Source organism: Siniperca chuatsi, linkage group LG13, assembly GCF_020085105.1.
Source record: "Siniperca chuatsi isolate FFG_IHB_CAS linkage group LG13, ASM2008510v1, whole genome shotgun sequence".
NCBI lineage: Eukaryota > Metazoa > Chordata > Actinopteri > Centrarchiformes > Sinipercidae > Siniperca > Siniperca chuatsi.
The window spans coordinates 22,184,998-22,203,927 of NC_058054.1; the positions used below are offsets into that span (position 1 = coordinate 22,184,998).

Genomic DNA, 18,930 nt, shown 5'->3' on the forward strand with positions numbered 1-18,930 from the left:
GAGCAGGTAAAGGGGTTTACACTACAGTAGTCTACTTGATATACTTTCTTGTGACATCAGAAAGCATATAAAATGTTTTTGTGCAAGTACACATGCAGTTTAGTACCATCCCTGAACATATGGATTAATGTCCAAATGAAATATTATTTGTGTTAATTGAAACTGGACCAATGGAAATATTTTAAAAAGGTTAAGTAAGGGATGATGCCCGTCAAGGTGTTCATTATCAGGAATTAATGGATGACGTGGAGGCCAGCGTGTCAGACTGTTGACTCTGCAGAGTCCATTAATTCCTGATTACACCACGGTCACTTGCCAAAGAAAAAAAATTAAGACCATTCATTTATATTTTCATGCGCTTTGCAATCAAAATCTAACGTTTTTCACAAGCCATAACTCAGTTCCCTGGTGACACCTGAGGGTCTGACTAATACTTGGAACAATCATTACCATCCCATAAGGTTCTTAATGTTGTTCACTACTGCAGAAAAGAGGACGGACCTTAGATACAACTTGGCTGCGGGAGATATTTCTAGTCCGCTCAGCTCATAGAACCCTTTGGCTCAGCTATGAGCCAGAAAGCTAACATTATGTTAGCAAGATTCAAAGTCAGCAACATTGCGTACGGTTGACAGGACAGACAGCAAATATAATTCGACAGGATGTTTAACAACAAGACTAGATAGCTATTCAGCCATGCCATTGTCCCCTTATCAATATCAAGATTTTCAGAACAAATGAGTACCATGTGTACTGTCGGCCGCAGCCTGAAGTAGCGAGTTGAATAGCGAATGGGATGTGAGATGATGCTTATGTGATACAAAGTATCAGTAAGTTCAGAGGGGCGGTGTACTTCTTGCAGCTTGTGTGTTACACTTGCCATCCTGTGCTGTTCAGAGGATGAGGCAGTGAAGGACGACACTCAGCGTTGTAAATAAGTTATTCAGCATTCATTTTTTCCAGCCGCGACAGCGTGGCTGGTATTGTTTTCACCTTGTGAGTCTGAGTGTGTGTCATCGCGGCAAAACGTGCTCCTGGAGACACCTCCTGTGTTTACATGTCTGTGGACAGATTTTGTCATCGCGATAGCATCACAACCGTGCAAGATGCATTCATGAAACTTTACAGGTGTGTAGCTGAGATCAAAATGAAGGCTGAGTTTGAAGATGGGTGTGTTCCGAGCAAGAGTGCCAGAAGTAGAGGGCTCAGAAGTAGGGAAGGTGCCATTGGCCCACCCCCGCTTTACGCCCCTGGCCCACATTCGTTTAAATTTGCCGATCACTGTATTCCAGTTCCAATCATTCCCGTCACTCTAAGACATTAGGTTAATATGTGTATGTGTGTGTGTCATCATGGCAAAATGTGGTCCTGGAGACAACTCCTGTAGCGGGAACTACCACAGAGGCGGTTTTGAGTACTTTGACATGTGTTTATATTGCTGTCTGTCTGTCTCTGATACAATTGCAACAAGTGTTGCTTGAGTTTTGACCTCTTCAAACGGCAGTGTTTTGCCAGACGGTGTGTTTATATTCACTGTAGTAATCCCATTATTCCCCACTTTTGGCAGTAATCATTAACGCAATTGTCACTCTTGTATAAGTGAGGACTTTGAACACACAACTCTGCTAATTCACAGAGGAATTTCAACAACCCAGACAGAGGAGCCTGAAGGGAGGGAGTTGTTTACAGGTGCAACCAAAGTACAGAGAAGGGGACGTTTTCTTTGCCCACCTATTTCTCTGTGTTGGATTCAGTGTGCTGTGGACACAGAGGAAACAGAGAACTATGTGGAAAGCAGCAGTGTTTGTGTTCCTGCTGCTAAACATGGATCTGCAGGTGAATGGTGCTGTAGAAAAGACAAGGGGGTCTGTGGCAGAGAACTCCAGGCCAGAGAAGAAGGTGAAGACAGAAGAGACTGAAGCCACAAACGCCATTCCTGCAAGTCACACTGCTCCTTCAGGTTTCTTGGGAAACTTGCTAGTGGTACCTATGGATGGGAGCCACTGGGTGGGTATAAAGGCTGTTGTCCAAGAAATGGGTCGCCGTGGACACCGGGTCACTGTGGTGATACCAGAGGTCAGCATACGGATGGGTCCAGGGAAACACTACGACACTGTGACCTATCCTGTTCCTTATGACAAGGCTTATATTGATTCTGTCATATCCACACACAAGGATGTATTGCAAAAATCTGCACAGTCTTTCACGGACAAGATAAGGAAACGATTCACACAGATCCAGAGAATTACAGGCTTCATCCACACTACTGCTGAGAGCCTGCTGTTCAATGCCAGTCTCATCTCACATCTGGCACAGCAGGTGAGTACAAATAGGTTGAACACAACATCAGGATAAGGTGTAAAATCAAATAAAATTCAATACAATAGCCCTGCACTTTATACTGAATTTGTGAGGCATTTACTTAGACTGTGTCTACTACTCTTGAACTACTTCTTGAGACTGTTGCTATATTGGATTGTATGGTATTGTAAAGTGTTCCTGTCCTTGTGTACAATCTCTGTATCTACTGAGGTTGGGACAGTGGTAGAAGAAGTATTCTTAACTTATGTGAAAGTACTGCAAAAATGTACTTAAAGTGTCAAAAGGTTCTGCAGAAAAATGGCCCCTGTGATGGATACATTATTATTTATGACATTCTTAGATTGTTAATGCTGATGCATCAGTGCAAGTAGCATTTTACTGTTGTAGCTGGTTGGGATGGAGGTAGTTATCTACTTTATATAAAATTATTTTAGTCCTGTGGCTCCCAACCTAGGGGTTGTGAGATGATTAATGGGAGAGAAAAAATAAACAAGGTTCTGCTACACAAATTTGTGTCCTTTTTTTTTTTTTTTACTTCTCCCTAATCTTTGCTTTTTTTTTCAAAATATTGGAGAATTTTACCCCTATGGGCCTAAAATACTTATTTCAATGAAACCATGTGATACGTTTACAGGGAAAATGTCCCAACCAGACAGCATTTTTTGTAAGGGGTCCAAAAAGGTTAAAAACCACTGGTTTAATCTTTGACAGTGCATTGTGTTTCATAAGTTCATCATACTGTATGTTTTTGATTAGAAAGAAGGACGGTACTGTATGTTAATGCAAAAACAGTGATTGTAAGTAGAAGGAAAGGTGCTTCATTTTGCAAACTGTTGAAGATTCATCTCCTTCTCCTATTTTTCTTTTGCATCTTTTCACTCTGCAGAAGTTTGATGCCGTCTTAACAGACCCCATGGTGCCCACAGGCTCGTTAATAGCTCGGAAATTAGGTGAGTCTTGCCACACTTGGATTATCTGTGTTCTTATACATCTGCAGATATTCTCACCAGCCATCCCTAAATCATTTTCAGGTATCCCGACTATTAATTTGCTGAGGGGAATTCCATGTTCCTTGGATATGAAGTCTGCAGGCTGCCCCTCCCCGCCCTCATATGTGCCTCGCTTCTTCACCGGATACACAGACAGAATGAGCTTCAAGGAGAGAGCTTTCAACACTTTGGTGAGCACTTATGGCCGGATATGCATGGACAGGTGCATGCAATGAAGGATGGCTATGTAAAATAAACTCTACTCTGCTTTATTAAGTAAACCACAGATTCTGCATCGACCAAACTAATCCCTCTACTTCATATTTCTCATTTCTTTCACTATTTGTCACATAATTCTACAGAAATAGTCAGGTATTTCTGAGATGTTGGCATGCTGTTCAGTTTGGCAATGTAGCAGAACCCCTTAGTGTCTGTCTCCTTACTTTACTGTCCATTAAAAGTCATGTAGGCCATGATGGCCCAGTTAAAGTTGGACCTCCTAACAGCACTGGTAAAATGTAACTTACATAACTGAAATTCAACTCCTTTGCCAAGCACTAATGCCTTACTTTGTGCTTTTGTTTATTGTTCTGTGACGCCTCTGACCTGCAGGTGGCTTTACTGGAGCCGCTGCTATGCCGACTGCTGTATTGGCACTTTGACCACATAGCCTATCAGTTCCTGGGAGAGGAGGTGGGCATAGCTGAAGTGCTGTCAGACTCTGCTATCTGGCTGCTGAGGTAACGTGAACAAAGGTTGTATATTGATATTTTGGGAGACGAATACACCTCAGCCTAAATTGTCCTATGTAGAAGTACACATAATAAACTTATAATAATAAACTTAAGTTTTATAGCACTTTTCTTAACAAGGTTACAAAGTGCTTTACAGAAAAAAAACAGCAGATAAAAACAACAATAAAAACAACAAAAGGATCAAACAACATAAAAACACTGGAGGATAAAATAAAGATAAAATTGTAAAATGGCAAGAGTAGGAAGATAAAATCCAGCACTGAATTAAATATTCATAAACGCTTTCCTATAAAGGAATGTTTTAAGAAGGGATTTAAAAGATTCTAATGATGTAGCTTGTCTGTTTTCAGTAGGTGGAGTGTTCCACAGTCTGGGGGCTCGGGCAGCAAAGGGCAGCAAACCTTTAGTCACAAACCGGGATCTAGGAACAACCAGAGCTGCATCCACTGATCTCAGAAAAGGCCCACGCACATAGGTAGTCAATAAGTCCTTTTATATAATTTGGAGCAAGGCCATTTAACGCTTTAAAAGTGATTACAACATTTTAAAATCAATATGGAAAAAAAAAACGGGCAGGCAGTGTAAGTGGGCTAAGACAGGAGGCAAGTGTTCATATTTCTTTGTGCCTGTTATAATTTGGGCAGCAGTGTTCTGCACCAGTCCAGTGAAGTGAAGGGAGCTCTGCCTGATCCCAGCATAAAGTGCATTACAGTAGTCCAGGTGAGAAAAAATAAAAGCATGCAACTTTATGTAAATCGGACGGAGACTAAAAAGAACATATTTTAGAGAATTTTTTGAGCTGAAAGAAGCATGACTGAACAACATTCTTTACTTGAGCAACAAAACAGAGATCTGCATCAAATATTATGCCAAGATGTTGCTTCATATTTTGAGTAAGGGAGCGGAGCTTTGCTGGACCAATGGCTATGATCTCAGATTTATCGTCATTACATTTTTTAAAGTTTTGTGACATCCAGGCAAGGAGATTTTCTAAACTGCTAGAGTTACTGGACTGAGGGGGACATATAACTGAGTGTCGTCCGCATAACAGCACGTATACTGAACACAAGAGGCCCAAGACTGGACCCTTGAGGAACACCGCAATTAAAATGAGCAACTGAAGAACAGGCATTTTCTACAACAACAGAGAAAGTTCGATTTGTGAGGTAAGAACATAGGAGTTGTAAAGCTGTTCTCCGCAGACCATCCACATTTGAGACGGTGCAAGAGAACAGAGGGATCAATCGTGTCGAAGGCAGCACTTAAATCTAAAAGCACAAGGACTGAGCTGAGTCAGAGAGCTGTTAATAATCACTAGAATAAAAGTTAAAATTACCTCTTTTAAAAACTTAGTTGGGATAGTATCTAAAATGCAGGCGGATGATTTGTTAGTAGTTTCAAACTGGGTGAAGGAAGCAAGATTATTGTTGAAGGTGATGTCGTGGATCTGATGTAATTTGAGGAACGCTCTCTATCTCCCCCCCAAAAATGGGCAGCAACTTTCTCTGTACAATCAGGTTCAAGGTCTGGTTGGTCCATTGAGGACAGAACTGAGTGTCTTAATACATATTACACCAATAAACAGGGGAGGGATAGAATGCAAAGGTAATTTTACTGTTGTCGCTGTTTCATGCTGCTAAATCACACTGAAAAAAAGATTCTATCTCATATTCACATAAATATTGTGATACTGTGTTCAAACAGGATTGACTTCACACTGGAGTTGCCACGCCCTCTCATGCCTAATATCGTGCTAGTTGGCGGAATCAACTGCAACGTGAGAAATCCTCTGCCTGAAGTAAGGCCCATGTATTTAGGATTTTAATGCAGGGAGATGGAGATAGATAAAGAGAGATGAATGCCAGACCCTACTGTGTGTGTGTGTGTGTGTGTGTGTTTGTAGGATTTGGAGTCCTGGGTGTCAGGAGAGCATGGGTTTGTAGTGTTCACTCTGGGCACCATGGTGTCAGATCTGCCAGAAGAGACAACCTCCATCTTCCTAGAAGCCTTCAGACGGATTCCACAGAAGGTAGAGGAACATATATGAAAATGCATTTTAAAAACACACATCAAAGCAATGAATGACACTTTTAAAACACTTTTGATAGGTAATATGGAGGTACACTGGGCAAGTTCCCAAAAATGTCCCAGAAAATGTGAAGATGATGCAATGGGTGCCTCAGAATGACCTACTAGGTGTGTAAATCCACTGCTACACATCCTGAAATGTGAAGCACACTACTCGAAACTGCCCGACGATGTGTCGCATACTATAACATCTGACATCTTTGTGTGTGTTAGCGCATCCTGGAGCTCGGGCTTTCATCACTCACGCTGGCTCACATGGTCTCTTTGAGGGACTGTGTCACGCTGTTCCCATGGTGATGGTGCCAATTTCGGGGGACCAGCCTGACAACGCGCAGAGGTTGGCGAGCAGAGGAGCGGGAGTCGTGCTGGATATTTTTTCGATCACTACAGAAAGCCTTCTCCAGGCACTGAATGAGGTCATCAATGACCCCAGGTGAGGCGGTCAGAAGGTCGCTCACAATGTGGTTGTCAGTTGTGTCATTAAAAAGAAGCTCCTTAAATCTTGGTGCTGAAAATATGAAAGAATATTTGGAATCTGCTTTTCATACTATCTACTTCACTTCAATGTTGTATTCTCTCTGTAACTCTTGCTGTCAATCTGTTTACATCCAGGTATAGAGAGAATGTGCAGAAGCTGTCAGCTCTCCATAAAGACCGACCAGTTGACCCACTCGACCTTTCAGTGTACTGGACAGAATTTGTGATGCGGCACAAAGGGGCAAAACATCTCAGACCTGCTGTCCATGACCTCAACTGGCTCCAGTACTACTGCCTGGATGTAGTAGTGCTACTGGCTACTGCAGTGCTGGTTTTTGTAATAGTGACAGTAAAATGCTTGAAACTATGCCTCTGGAAGCTGAGCAGGAAGAGGAAGCAGGACTGACTTGTGCTACATTTGCACCTTCATCTCAGCAACAACACTGTCTGTTAAGGGAGATTAAAAACTTATCATTATCATTAAAATGTAAAATACAGAAAAGTAAACTTGGTTATGGTTTAAAGGTGTGACAGGGTGTAGGAAAAATAAGGGAAGCGATAAGATGATCAAAAAGACATTTAATAAACAGAAAATACAGGTGTAAATAATAAAATGAATGATGACTGAATTCCATTTAGCTGCTTCCGTTTCAGGGTCCTGGTATAGTGCATGCTTGTTTACTGTCATGGCTTAATGAGACACTTATATAGAACAGAACCACCAATAATGTTATTAGTAACACCAGTGATTTTCCCACTATGACAAGTCAAAAGGCCCTAAATAAACTAAAATAATTCAGCTTTTTGAGGTCGATTTTGACTCAGGCCCCCTCCACAAGGTATGGCCACAAATGATTGATGTTGTAGGCTAATTTCCAAACACAATTACAAGTGATCAAAATACCAGAAAACAATTGTTGGTTGCTTATTCATCCTTGTAGATAGATCTCATGACCGCCCTGTCACCCCACTGCATTTACATGTTCTAACTACTGGATCAGAGACACCGGCTTGATTGGCATGGGTGTCATATTACAAAACCTCAGGACTCAGTTTTCTCTTTATAGAAGTTTCAGGAACTGTATCATGTCTCACAACACTTTTGGTGAGAGGGATTATTGTCTTTCCATGTAAAAGGCTCAGCTCAGTGTATGGACCATAGAGTCTATGGTATGGACAGGACTGTATGACAATGCAGAGCAGGTAAAGGGGTTTACACTACAGTAGTCTACTTGATATACTTTCTTGTGACATCAGAAAGCATATAAAATGTTTTGTGCAAGTACACATGCAGTTTAGTACCATCCCTGAACATATGGATTAATGTCCAAATGAAATATTATTTGTGTTAATTGAAACTGGACCAATGGAAATATTTTAAAAAGGTTAAGTAAGGGATGATGCCCGTCAAGGTGTTCATTATCAGGAATTAATGGATGACGTGGAGGCCAGCGTGTCAGACTGTTGGCTCTGCAGAGTCCATTAATTCCTGATTACACCACGGTCACTTGCCAAAGAAAAAAAATTAAGACCATTCATTTATATTTTCATGCGCTTTGCAATCAAAATCTAACGTTTTTCACAAGCCATAACTCAGTTCCCTGGTGACACCTGAGGGTCTGACTAATACTTGGAACAATCATTACCATCCCATAAGGTTCTTAATGTTGTTCACTACTGCAGAAAAGAGGACGGACCTTAGATACAACTTGGCTGCGGGAGATATTTCTAGTCCGCTCAGCTCATAGAACCCTTTGGCTCAGCTATGAGCCAGAAAGCTAACATTATGTTAGCAAGATTCAAAGTCAGCAACATTGCGTACGGTTGACAGGACAGACAGCAAATATAATTCGACAGGATGTTTAACAACAAGACTAGATAGCTATCCAGCCATGCCATTGTCCCCTTATCAATATCAAGATTTTCACGAACAAATGATAGACCATGTGTACTGTCGGCCGCAGCCTGAAGTAGCGAGTCGAATAGCGAATGGGATGTGAGATGATGCTTATGTGATACAAAGTATCAGTAAGTTCAGAGGGGCAGTGTACTTCTTGCAGCTTGTGTGTTACACTTGCCATCCTGTGCTGTTCAGAGGATGAGGCAGTGAAGGACGACACTCAGCGTTGTAAATAAGATATTCAGATTTTTACCAGCCGCGACAGCGTGGCTGGTATTGTTTTCACCTTGTGAGTCTGAGTGTGTGTCATCGGTGTGTTCCGAGCAAGAGTGCCAGAAGTAGGGGGCTCAGAAGTAGGGAAGGTGCCATTGGCCCCCCTGCTTTACGCCCCTGGCCCACATTCGTTTAAATTTGCCGATCACTGTATTCCAGTTCCAATCATTCCCGTCACTCTAAGACATTAGGTAAATATGTGTATGTGTGTGTGTCATCATGGCAAAATGTGGTCCTGGAGACACCTCCTGTAGCGGGAACTACCACAGAGGTGGTTTTGAGTACTTTGACATGTGTTTATATTGCTGTCTGTCTGTCTCTGATACAATTGCAACAAGTGTTGCTTGAGTTTTGACCTCTTCAAACGGCAGTGTTTTGCCAGACGGTGTGTTTATATTCACTGTAGTAATCCCATTATTCCCCACTTTTGGTAGTAACCATTAACGCAATTGTCACTCTTGTATAAGTGAGGACATTGAACACACACAACTCTGCGAATTTCAACAACCCAGACAGAGGAGCCTGAAGGGAGGGAGTTGTTTACAGGAGCATTCAAAGTACAGAGAAGGGGACGTTTTCTTTGCCCACCTTTTTCTCTGTGGACACAGAGGAAACAGAGAACTATGTGGAAAGCAGCAGTGTTTGTGTTCCTGCTGCTAAACATGGATCTGCAGGTGAATGGTGCTGTAGAAAAGACAAGGGGGTCTGTGGCAGAGAACTCCAGGCCAGAGAAGAAGGTGAAGACAGAAGAGACTGAAGCCACAAACGCCATTCCTGCAAGTCACACTGCTCCTTCAGGTTTCTTGGGAAACTTGCTAGTGGTACCTATGGATGGGAGCCACTGGGTGGATATAAAGGCTGTTGTCCAAGAAATGGGTCGCCGTGGACACCGGGTCACCGTGGTGATACCAGAGGTCAGCGTACGGATGGGTCCAGGGAAACACTACGACACTGTGACCTATCCTGTTCCTTATGACAAGGCTTATATTGATTCTGTCATGTCCTCACACAAGGATGTATTGCAAAAATCTTTCACGGACAAGATAAGGAAACAATTCACACAGATCCAGAGAATTATAGGCTTCATCCACACTACTGCTGAGAGCCTGCTGTTCAATGCCAGTCTCATCTCACATCTGGCACAGCAGGTGAGTACAAATAGGTTGATTAGGTATTTTAGTCCCGTGGTTCCCAACCTAGGGGTCGGACCCCTCCAAAAGGTCACAAGGAAAATCTGAGGGGTCGTGAGATGATTTATGGGAGAGGTTGTGCTACACAAATTTGTGTTCTTTTTATTGTATTTTTTTTACTTTTCTTTAATCTTTGCTTTTTTTGCAAAATTTTACCCCTATGGGCCTCAAATACTTGTGATACGTTTACAGGGAAAATGTCTCTGCCCCAACCAGACAGAATTTTTTTACAAGGGGTCCAAAAAGGTTAAAAACCACTGGTTTAATCTGAGAGAGTCCAGCTCCACCCCCACAATGTCACTGGCCAGACTCAACAAACTGATCCGTAAGGCCAGTGACATTGTGGGGGTGGAGCTGGACTCTCTGTCGGTGGTGTCAGAGAGGAGGATGCTGGCCAAACTACATGCCATCTTGGACAGTGTCTCCCACCCACTCCATGACGTGCTGGTCAAACAAAGGAGTATCTTCAGCGAAAGACTCATCCCCTCAAAATGCACCACAGAGCGCCACAGGAAGTCATTCCTGCCTGTGGCCATCAGACTCTTTAACTCCTCCCTCTAAGTGTTAGTCTATATGACCCTAAGTCACTAAACTGGACATTGGATCATTAACATCACTGCAATACTTGAAATAATTGTGCAATATTCTGTGTTAATACTGCTGTGTAATATACTGTTTTCAATTTAAAATTTCCTATTTATTGATATTTATTCATACTTCTATTACTGCTGTGCAATATCCACTGTCTCATAATCATCTTAATAAGCTACACTTAACTTAACTTGACAGTTCACACACTATTACTTACTACTTGTATTATTACATTGTATTATTATACCGTACATACTTATCATCAACCGGTAAATCCACTTTGTACTTTACACTTATTTTAATTTATACTTATATCCACTTTTTATTTAATTTATCTTACCTGTATTATAGTGTATTATATTTTGATTTGCTTAGAACTCCTATCCCTGTGTGCACTGACGTGATAGTGAGCTGCTGTAACAAAAGAGTTTCCCCTCAGGGATCAATAAAGTATTTCTTATTCTGATTTTATTAGTTCATCATACTGTATGTTTTTGATTAGAAAGAAGGACGGTACTGTATGTTAATCAGTGTTTGTAAGTAGAAGGAAAGGTGCTTCATTAGTGCAAACTGATTCATCTCCTTCTCCTATTTTTCTTTTGCATCTTTTCACTCTGCAGAAGTTTGATGCCGTCTTAACAGACCCCGTGGTGCCCACAGGCTCGTTAATAGCTTGGAAATTAGGTGAGTCCTGCCACACTTGGATTATCTGTGTTCTTATACATTTGCAGATATTCTCACCAGCCATCCCTAAATCATTTTCAGGTATCCCGACAATTAATATGCTGAGGGGAATTCCATGTTCCTTGGATATGAAGTCTGCAGGCTGCCCCTCCCCGCCCTCATATGTGCCTCGCTTCTTCACCGGATACACAGACAGAATGAGCTTCAAGGAAAGAGCTTTCAACACTTTGGTGAGCACTTATGGCCGGATATGCATGGACAGGTGCATGCAATGAAGGATGGCTATGTAAAATGAACTCTACTCCGCTTTATTAAGTAAACCACAGATTCTGCATCGACCAAACTAATCCCTCTACTTCATATTTCTCATTTCTTTCACTATTTGTCACATAATTCTACAGAAATAGTCAGGTATTTCTGAGATGTTGGCATGCTGTTCAGTTTGGCAATGTAGCAGAACCCCTTAGTGTCTGTCTCCTTACTTTACTGTCCATTAAAAGTCATGTAGGCCATGATGGCCCAGTTAAAGTTGGACCTCCTAACAGCACTGGTAAAATGTAACTTACATAACTGAAATTCAACTCCTTTGCCAAGCACTAATGCCTTACTTTGTGCTTTTGTTTATTATTCTGTGACGCCTCTGACCTGCAGGTGGCTTTACTGGAGCCGCTGCTATGCCGACTGCTGTATTGGCACTTTGACCACATAGCCTATCAGTTCCTGGGAGAGGAGGTGGGCATAGCTGAAGTGCTGTCAGACTCTGCTATCTGGCTGCTGAGGTAACGTGAACAAAGGTTGTATATTGATATTTTGGGAGACGAATACACCTCAACCTAAATTGTCCTATGTAGAAGTACACATAATAAACTTATAATAATAAACTTAAGTTTTATAGCACTTTTCTTAACAAGGTTACAAAGTGCTTTACAGAAAAAAAACAGCAGATAAAAACAACAATAAAAACAACAAAAGGATCAAACAACATAAAAACACTGGAGAATAAAAGAATGTTAAAATTGTAAAATGGCAAGAAGATAAAAGAGGGAGATAAAATCCAGCACTGTATTAAATATTCATAAACGCTTTCCTATAAATGAAAGTTTTAAGAAGGGATTTAAAAAATGCTAATGATGTAGCTTGTCTGTTTTCAGTAGGTGGAGTGTTCCACAGTCTGGGGGCTCGGGCAGCAAAGGGCAGCAAACCTTTAGTCACACTGGGATCTAGGAACAACCAGAGCTGCATCCACTGATCTCAGAAAAGGCCCAGGCACATAGGTAGTCAATAAGTCCTTTTATATAATTTGGAGCAAGGCCATTTAACGCTTTAAAAGTGATTACAACATTTTAAAATCAATATGGGGAAAAAACGGGCAGCCAGTGTAAGTGGGCTAAGACAGGAGGCAAGTGTTCATATTTCTTTGTGCCTGTTATAATTTGGGCAGCAGCGTTCTGCACCAGTCCAGTGAAGTGAAGGGAGCTCTGCCTGATCCCAGCATAAAGTGCATTACAGTAGTCCAGGCAAGTAGAAATAAAAGCATGCAAATTTATTTGTTTTCTTTAGCTTTTGACAATGCTTTGTAGGTATGTCATATGTTTGTTTTCTGTTTTTTCTGTTTCTTTTTTATATTTTGTGTACAGCACTTTGGTTCCACTTGTGGTGTTGAAAGTGCTTTATAAATAAAGTTGAGTTGAGTTGAGTTGAACTTTATGTAAATCGGACGGAGACTAAAAATAACATATTTTAGAGAATTTTTTGAGCTGAAAGAAGCATGACTGAACAACATTCTTTACTTGAGCATCAAAACAGAGATCTGCATCAAATATTATGCCAAGATGTTGCTTCATATTTTGAGTAAGGGAGTGGAGCTTGCTGTGAACCAGGCTGGTAGAGTTTGCATTCGTTTTCGTCATTACATTTTTCAGTTTTGTGACATCCAGGTAAGGAGATTTTCTAAACTGCTAGAGTTACTGGACTGAGGGGGACATATAACTGAGTGTCGTCCGCATAAAAGTGATGGTTTTGAATGATCTGGCTGACAGGAAGCACGTATACTGAACACAAGAGGCCCAAGACTGGACCCTTGAGGAACACCGCAATTAAAATGAGCAACTGAAGAACAGGCATTTTCTACAACAACAGAGAAAGTTCGATTTGTGAGGTAAGAACATAGGAGTTGTAGAGCTGTTCTCCGCAGACAATCCACATTTGAGACGGTGCAAGAGAACAGAGGGATCAATCGTGTCGAAGGCAGCACTTAAATCTAAAAGCACAAGGACTGAGCTGAGTCAGAGAGCTGTTAATAATCACTAGAATAAAAGATAAAATTACCTCTTTTAAAAACTTAGTTGGGATAGTATCTAAAATGCAGGCGGATGATTTGTTAGTAGTTTCAAACTGGGTGAAGGAAGCAAGATTATTGTTGAAGGTGATGTCGTGGATCTGATGTAATTTGAGGAACGCTCTCTATCTCCCCCCCAAAAATGGGCAGCAACTTTCTCTGTACAATCAGGTTCAAGGTCTGGTTGGTCCATTGAAGACAGAACTTAGTGTCTTAATACATATTACACTAATAAACAGGGGAGGGATAGAATGCAAAGGTAATTTTACTGTTGTTGCTGTTTCATGCTGCTAAATCACACTGAAAAAAAGTATTCTGTCTCATATTCATATATTGTGATACTGTGAAACGGTGTAGCCCCTCATTCGTCCAGGAGTGTTCTATCGTAGAAAAGATTTCAGTCGTAGTCATCTGGACACTGTTTTCAGAATCAAGATGTTTCGGCTCCCATCCGGAAGTCATTCTCAATTGTAAGTACCTGATTAGCATGTGATTGGCGTGACCAAGGTGTTAACACACTGTGATCTCTACTTAGAATCTTCACCTCTCTTTCTTCAAATGTGGGGTTTGTAGCTTTAGATGCAAATGCACGGCGCTCTGTAATCCTGAGTTAGCGTGTCGTCTGTGCTGATAAAGTCTTTTGTGAAGTGGCTGTTTGGTCTCACCTATGTACCGTTCTTTGCAGTTTTCCTCACTGCACTGAATGGAGTAGACTACATTGCTCTGTTTTTGTGTGGGCAACTTGTCCTTAGGATGAACAAGTTTCTGTCTAAAGCTACAAACCACACATTTGAAGACAGCGAGGTGAAGATTCTAAGTAGAGAGAAGAGTTGGTTTGAACGGGGTGTCAAGGAAGCCATTTTTGTGAAAAAAGAGAACCCCTCTTTGAACAGAAATGGTGGTCTGAGATTAAATCTGCCCAAAGTCTATCACAGTGTATTAACACCTTGGTCACGCCAATCACATGCTAATCAGGTACTTAACAGTGATGAGGGAGGTGCAGCCAGAAAACAATAGGCCTGATTACTGATTACTGGGCCATCTTGGAAACAATTAGGTCACTTTCAGGTGAAACTAGCTATTAACAGATACTCAGGTAGATTCAGGGCTTATGTAACACAGAGTAGCTTAAATTTCTAGTTCCCGTCCCATTTTTTCACAATTGAGAATGACTTCCGGATGGGAGCCGAAACGTCTTGATTCTGGAAAACAGTGTCCAGATGACTACAACTGAAACCTTTTCTACGATTGTGATACTGTGTTCAAACAGGATTGACTTCACACTGGAGTTGCCACGCCCTCTCATGCCTAATATCATACTAGTTGGCGGAATCAACTGCAACGTGAGAAATCCTCTGCCTGAAGTAAGGCCCATGTGTTTAGGATTTTAATGCAGGGAGATGGAGATAGATAAAGAGAGATGAATGCCAGACCCTACTGTGAGAGTGTGTGTGTTTTTGTAGGATTTGGAGTCCTGGGTGTCAGGAGAGCATGGGTTTGTAGTGTTCACTCTGGGCACCCTGGTGTCAGATCTGCCAGAAGAGACAACCTCCATCTTCCTAGAAGCCTTCAGACGGATTCCACAGAAGGTAGAGGAACATATATGAAAATGCATTTTAAAAACACACATCAAAGCAATGAATGACACTTTTAAAACACTTTTGATAGGTAATATGGAGGTACACTGGGCAAGTTCCCGACAATGTCCCAGAAAATGTGAAGATGATGCAATGGGTGCCTCAGAATGACCTACTAGGTGTGTAAATCCACTGCTACACATCCTGAAATGTGAAGCACACTACTCGAAACTGCCCGACGATGTGTCGCATACTATAACATCTGACATCTTTGTGTGTGTTAGTGCATCCTGGAGCTCGGGCTTTCATCACTCACGCTGGCTCACATGGTATCTTTGAGGGACTGTGTCACGCTGTTCCCATGGTGATGGTGCCAATTTCGGGGGACCAGCCTGACAACGCGCAGAGGATGGCGAGCAGAGGAGCGGGGGTCGTGCTGGATATTTTTTCGATCACTACAGAAAGCCTTCTCCAGGCACTGAATGAGGTCATCAATGACCCCAGGTGAGGCGGTCAGAAGGTCACTCACAATGTGGTTGTCAGTTGTGTCATTAAAAAGAAGCTCCTTAAATCTTGGTGCTGAAAATATGAAAGAATATTTGGAATCTGCTTTTCATACTATCTACTTCACTTCAATGCTGTATTCTCTCTGTAACTCTTGCTGTCAATCTGTTTACATCCAGGTATAGAGAGAATGTGCAGAAGCTGTCAGCTCTCCATAAAGACCGACCAGTTGACCCACTCGACCTTTCAGTGTACTGGACAGAATTTGTGATGCGGCACAAAGGGGCAAAACATCTCAGACCTGCTGTCCATGACCTCAACTGGCTCCAGTACTACTGCCTGGATGTAGTAGTGCTACTGGCTACTGCAGTGCTGGTTTTTGTAATAGTGACAGTAAAATGCTTGAAACTATGCCTCTGGAAGCTGAGCAGAAGGAGGAAGCAGGACTGACTTGTGCTACATTTGCACCTTCATCTCAGCAACAACACTGTCTGTTAAGGGAGATTAAAAACTTATCATTATCATTAAAATGTAAAATACAGAAAAGTAAACTTGGTTATGGTTTAAAGGTGTGACAGGGTGTAGGGTGTAGGAAAAATAAGGGAAGCGATGAGATGATCAAAAAGACATTTAATAAACAGAAAATACAGAATATTATTAGACTCCATTATGGACTGGGCATGAGGGACAATAATGAGCATTAGTGGCCACCCTTCTTTGGTGGGAACAGGGCGTACTCTACAGCCAGAGCAACAGTAAAGGCAGCAAAGCCCCACTTGAATCCTCTCAGCAGCACATCAGACAGAGTCACAGCACGAGCGAAGCCGCCTGAGTATCTCCAAGCCTCGTTTCTGCAGACAGAGAGAGTGTGACAGTTACAGGAGAGAAAGATAGGGAGCAGGGTCAGGAATAAGAATTACTAAAATATCAGCTATATGTCATGTAGGTATAAATACTGACCGTGCCCACGGATCCTTGAGGCCCCTGGCTGCCAGCCTCTGCTGTGTGAACTCCAGTGGTGTTCCCTCCGTCTTCCACTGCCGCCAGTCTGGCATGGACATCTTGTTGTGGCCGTGGTCACCTCCCATACTGAAAACAGATAGATACATGCAAGTTGGCAGTGTTTTTTTTTTTATGTACCCCTTCGCTCACTGGTAGACACCTAATTTTGTGCCTCTCATATTATCTGTTTTTAAACTGAGATACATCTGCAGTCACAGAAATAAGCAATAGTGTTTCTCAGAATTAAAGCAAAGTGAAAATACGAGAACATATTTCCTCTGATGTACAGTGAAGTTTTAAACCATTGCAAAACCAGCATTTCCACACCTGAACCACAACATATATTCCAACCTACAAGTGATACCTGCTTACTCTTTGGTTTCCATCTTTGTTTACGTCTAGTAAGTGTACATGTAACTTGGAAATTGGGTAAAAATGTTGTTTCTGTGAAGGCAAACAAACAAAGTTTTGGTGATCAAAGTGCCGAGTATCTCCTGTTCTACTCTGTTTTTATTTTGACCAAAGTTGCAGCTTATTTCTGTCATGTAAATGTAATCATCTGTGCAAAAGGCTCATACATTAAAACTATGATTACATGAGGCACAAATGCCAGCTTAGTACACATTCAACAACAATGCTGTAATCCCCTTGTAAAGATACACAACTTCATTTTACATCTAAATAAATTTTAATGCTCAATGTGTGAGCAGAGACATATGAAAAACTAGTTGAGGTTGAGGTATTTAGTACCTGTCCTTATGGAAGTCATTGAGCTGGCCTGTATGCATGGTTGCTGTCTATTTTGATACACCAGTCTCTCCACATTACGCTGGCTCTACACATATTTTTTGTAATTTTAGCTTTCTCAGGACTATTATCTGACGTGGAAGTAAATGGAGAAAAACTAGGATAATTTTAAGTATCTTGGGCTGGCTCTGTTTAAGTCTCATGTCTACCTTTTAAGGGAAAAAACAGTCAATTTTTCTGAGCAAGACTTAACTCCCACTAGGTGCCACAAACTGTAAATGCAATGATTCTGGCTATTTTAATATTGCTTCACAAGTTGGCCCTAAACCTAGGTTCCCACACTAAAGCTAAATCAATCACTTTTGTAATCAAAGTATTGGACACATACCTAATTACAACCACCAATGTTATACAGTATCATACAGAGTATTTTAAACTGGCCTTATTCTTTTTACCTTGTATAACAAAGAAAAAAGTGTAATCACAAACTTTTGTGAATAAAATTCTGTATTTTAATAAATGCCACATTATTAGGTGTAATGTTACTGTTTATTTGTTATAGTTGTGTTGAAACCATGGGTCCAAACTAGCTGTCACGCAAACCCTGGAACAATTATATTGATGTTTTTATAATGTCGGTGTTGTTAAATGTGTACTGTTCCTAATAAATACCCAAAGAAACAAACTTGTCGCTGCCCTACTGACATTAACTCTGCTAAAGCTCACTGGTGTTAAACGTTGAGCATTTGATTTGACACATGCCTTAAATTATCAATGACTATCTTAATCCAGTCACTGTCATTGATTACTTATCTAACTCGCCTACCTAAAATAAACGATCCCATCGTACATAATGAATCCAAATGCTGATTAAGTCAAAGTGTAGACAAACCGCTGTTTAGCAAAGGTAGACAGCGTTTCCTCAGCTAGCATTACGTTAACTTAGCTAAGTAGCGACGTTCTCTCGCTAGATAAATAAAATTACAGCATTTGTTCTAAGACGCATTATCTACACCTACATAAGTGTAAATATAGTGTTGTCACCCACTATGAAAAAGCAGCAAAAGATGCGTCAAAAATTTTAAATTGTATTTTAAAAAACACACTGTACCTGAGTTTGTTGTGACCTCTGTTGCTGGACTAAAGGTTGCGACAGCTAACGTTGTCTTACGGCACAATTACGGTACAGCATTCGGGACAAAGTACCAGTGCGTCTGCGAGAGGGCGTTTTGATATTTTTCTCTACTGCAAACTAAAATAATAGCAGTACAGCCCTTTCGTGCATCTATACAAGTACAACTATACGTTTATTTATTGTTGTAATATCAGTTTGTTCATTTATGTAAACTGTGAGGCAGTAGCTGTCTCAGCATTATAATATACAATATTAACAATATACAATCCTTATTAATCCATATGTATACTCTAAATATTTATTGCTGTTCCGGATCACAAGGGATCACAAAATTTGATCCTAGTATAAATACTTATTG

The 18,930-nt window shown here is 41.2% G+C and overlaps 2 protein-coding genes across 4 annotated transcripts; one reads left to right on the top strand and one right to left on the bottom strand.

The window, feature by feature from the left end:
* Nucleotides 1-1,636: 1,636 nt before the first annotated feature.
* On the top strand, nt 1,637-16,274 carry LOC122886609 (UDP-glucuronosyltransferase 1A1-like). 3 transcript variants are annotated; one of them, XM_044219002.1, is made up of 10 exons: nt 1,637-1,843; nt 9,486-9,952; nt 11,206-11,269; nt 11,351-11,499; nt 11,921-12,048; nt 14,878-14,971; nt 15,071-15,196; nt 15,276-15,363; nt 15,469-15,688; nt 15,868-16,274. In XM_044219002.1, exons 1-10 carry the CDS (start codon nt 1,786-1,788, stop codon nt 16,136-16,138), a joined length of 1,665 nt encoding a protein of 554 aa, XP_044074937.1. In that variant the 5' UTR covers nt 1,637-1,785; the 3' UTR covers nt 16,139-16,274. The 3 variants fall into 3 exon arrangements, with proteins under 3 accessions (XP_044074937.1, XP_044074936.1, XP_044074938.1); XM_044219001.1 differs by lacking the exons at nt 9,486-9,952; nt 11,206-11,269; nt 11,351-11,499; ... (4 more) ...; nt 15,469-15,688; nt 15,868-16,274 and adding exons at nt 3,209-3,272; nt 3,354-3,502; nt 3,924-4,051; ... (3 more) ...; nt 6,368-6,587; nt 6,767-7,542 and having other exon boundaries at nt 1,637-2,319; XM_044219003.1 differs by lacking the exons at nt 1,637-1,843; nt 9,486-9,952; nt 11,206-11,269; nt 11,351-11,499; nt 11,921-12,048 and adding an exon at nt 13,409-13,427.
* Nucleotides 16,275-16,301: 27 nt separating this feature from the next.
* Nucleotides 16,302-18,688, bottom strand: ndufb3 (NADH:ubiquinone oxidoreductase subunit B3). The gene is made up of 3 exons (XM_044219037.1): nt 18,549-18,688; nt 16,649-16,777; nt 16,302-16,539 (listed from the first exon to the last, which is right to left on the bottom strand). Exons 2-3 carry the CDS (start codon nt 16,774-16,776, stop codon nt 16,389-16,391), a joined length of 279 nt encoding a protein of 92 aa, XP_044074972.1. The 5' UTR covers nt 16,777; nt 18,549-18,688; the 3' UTR covers nt 16,302-16,388.
* Between the last annotated feature and the right edge of the window lie 242 nt (nt 18,689-18,930).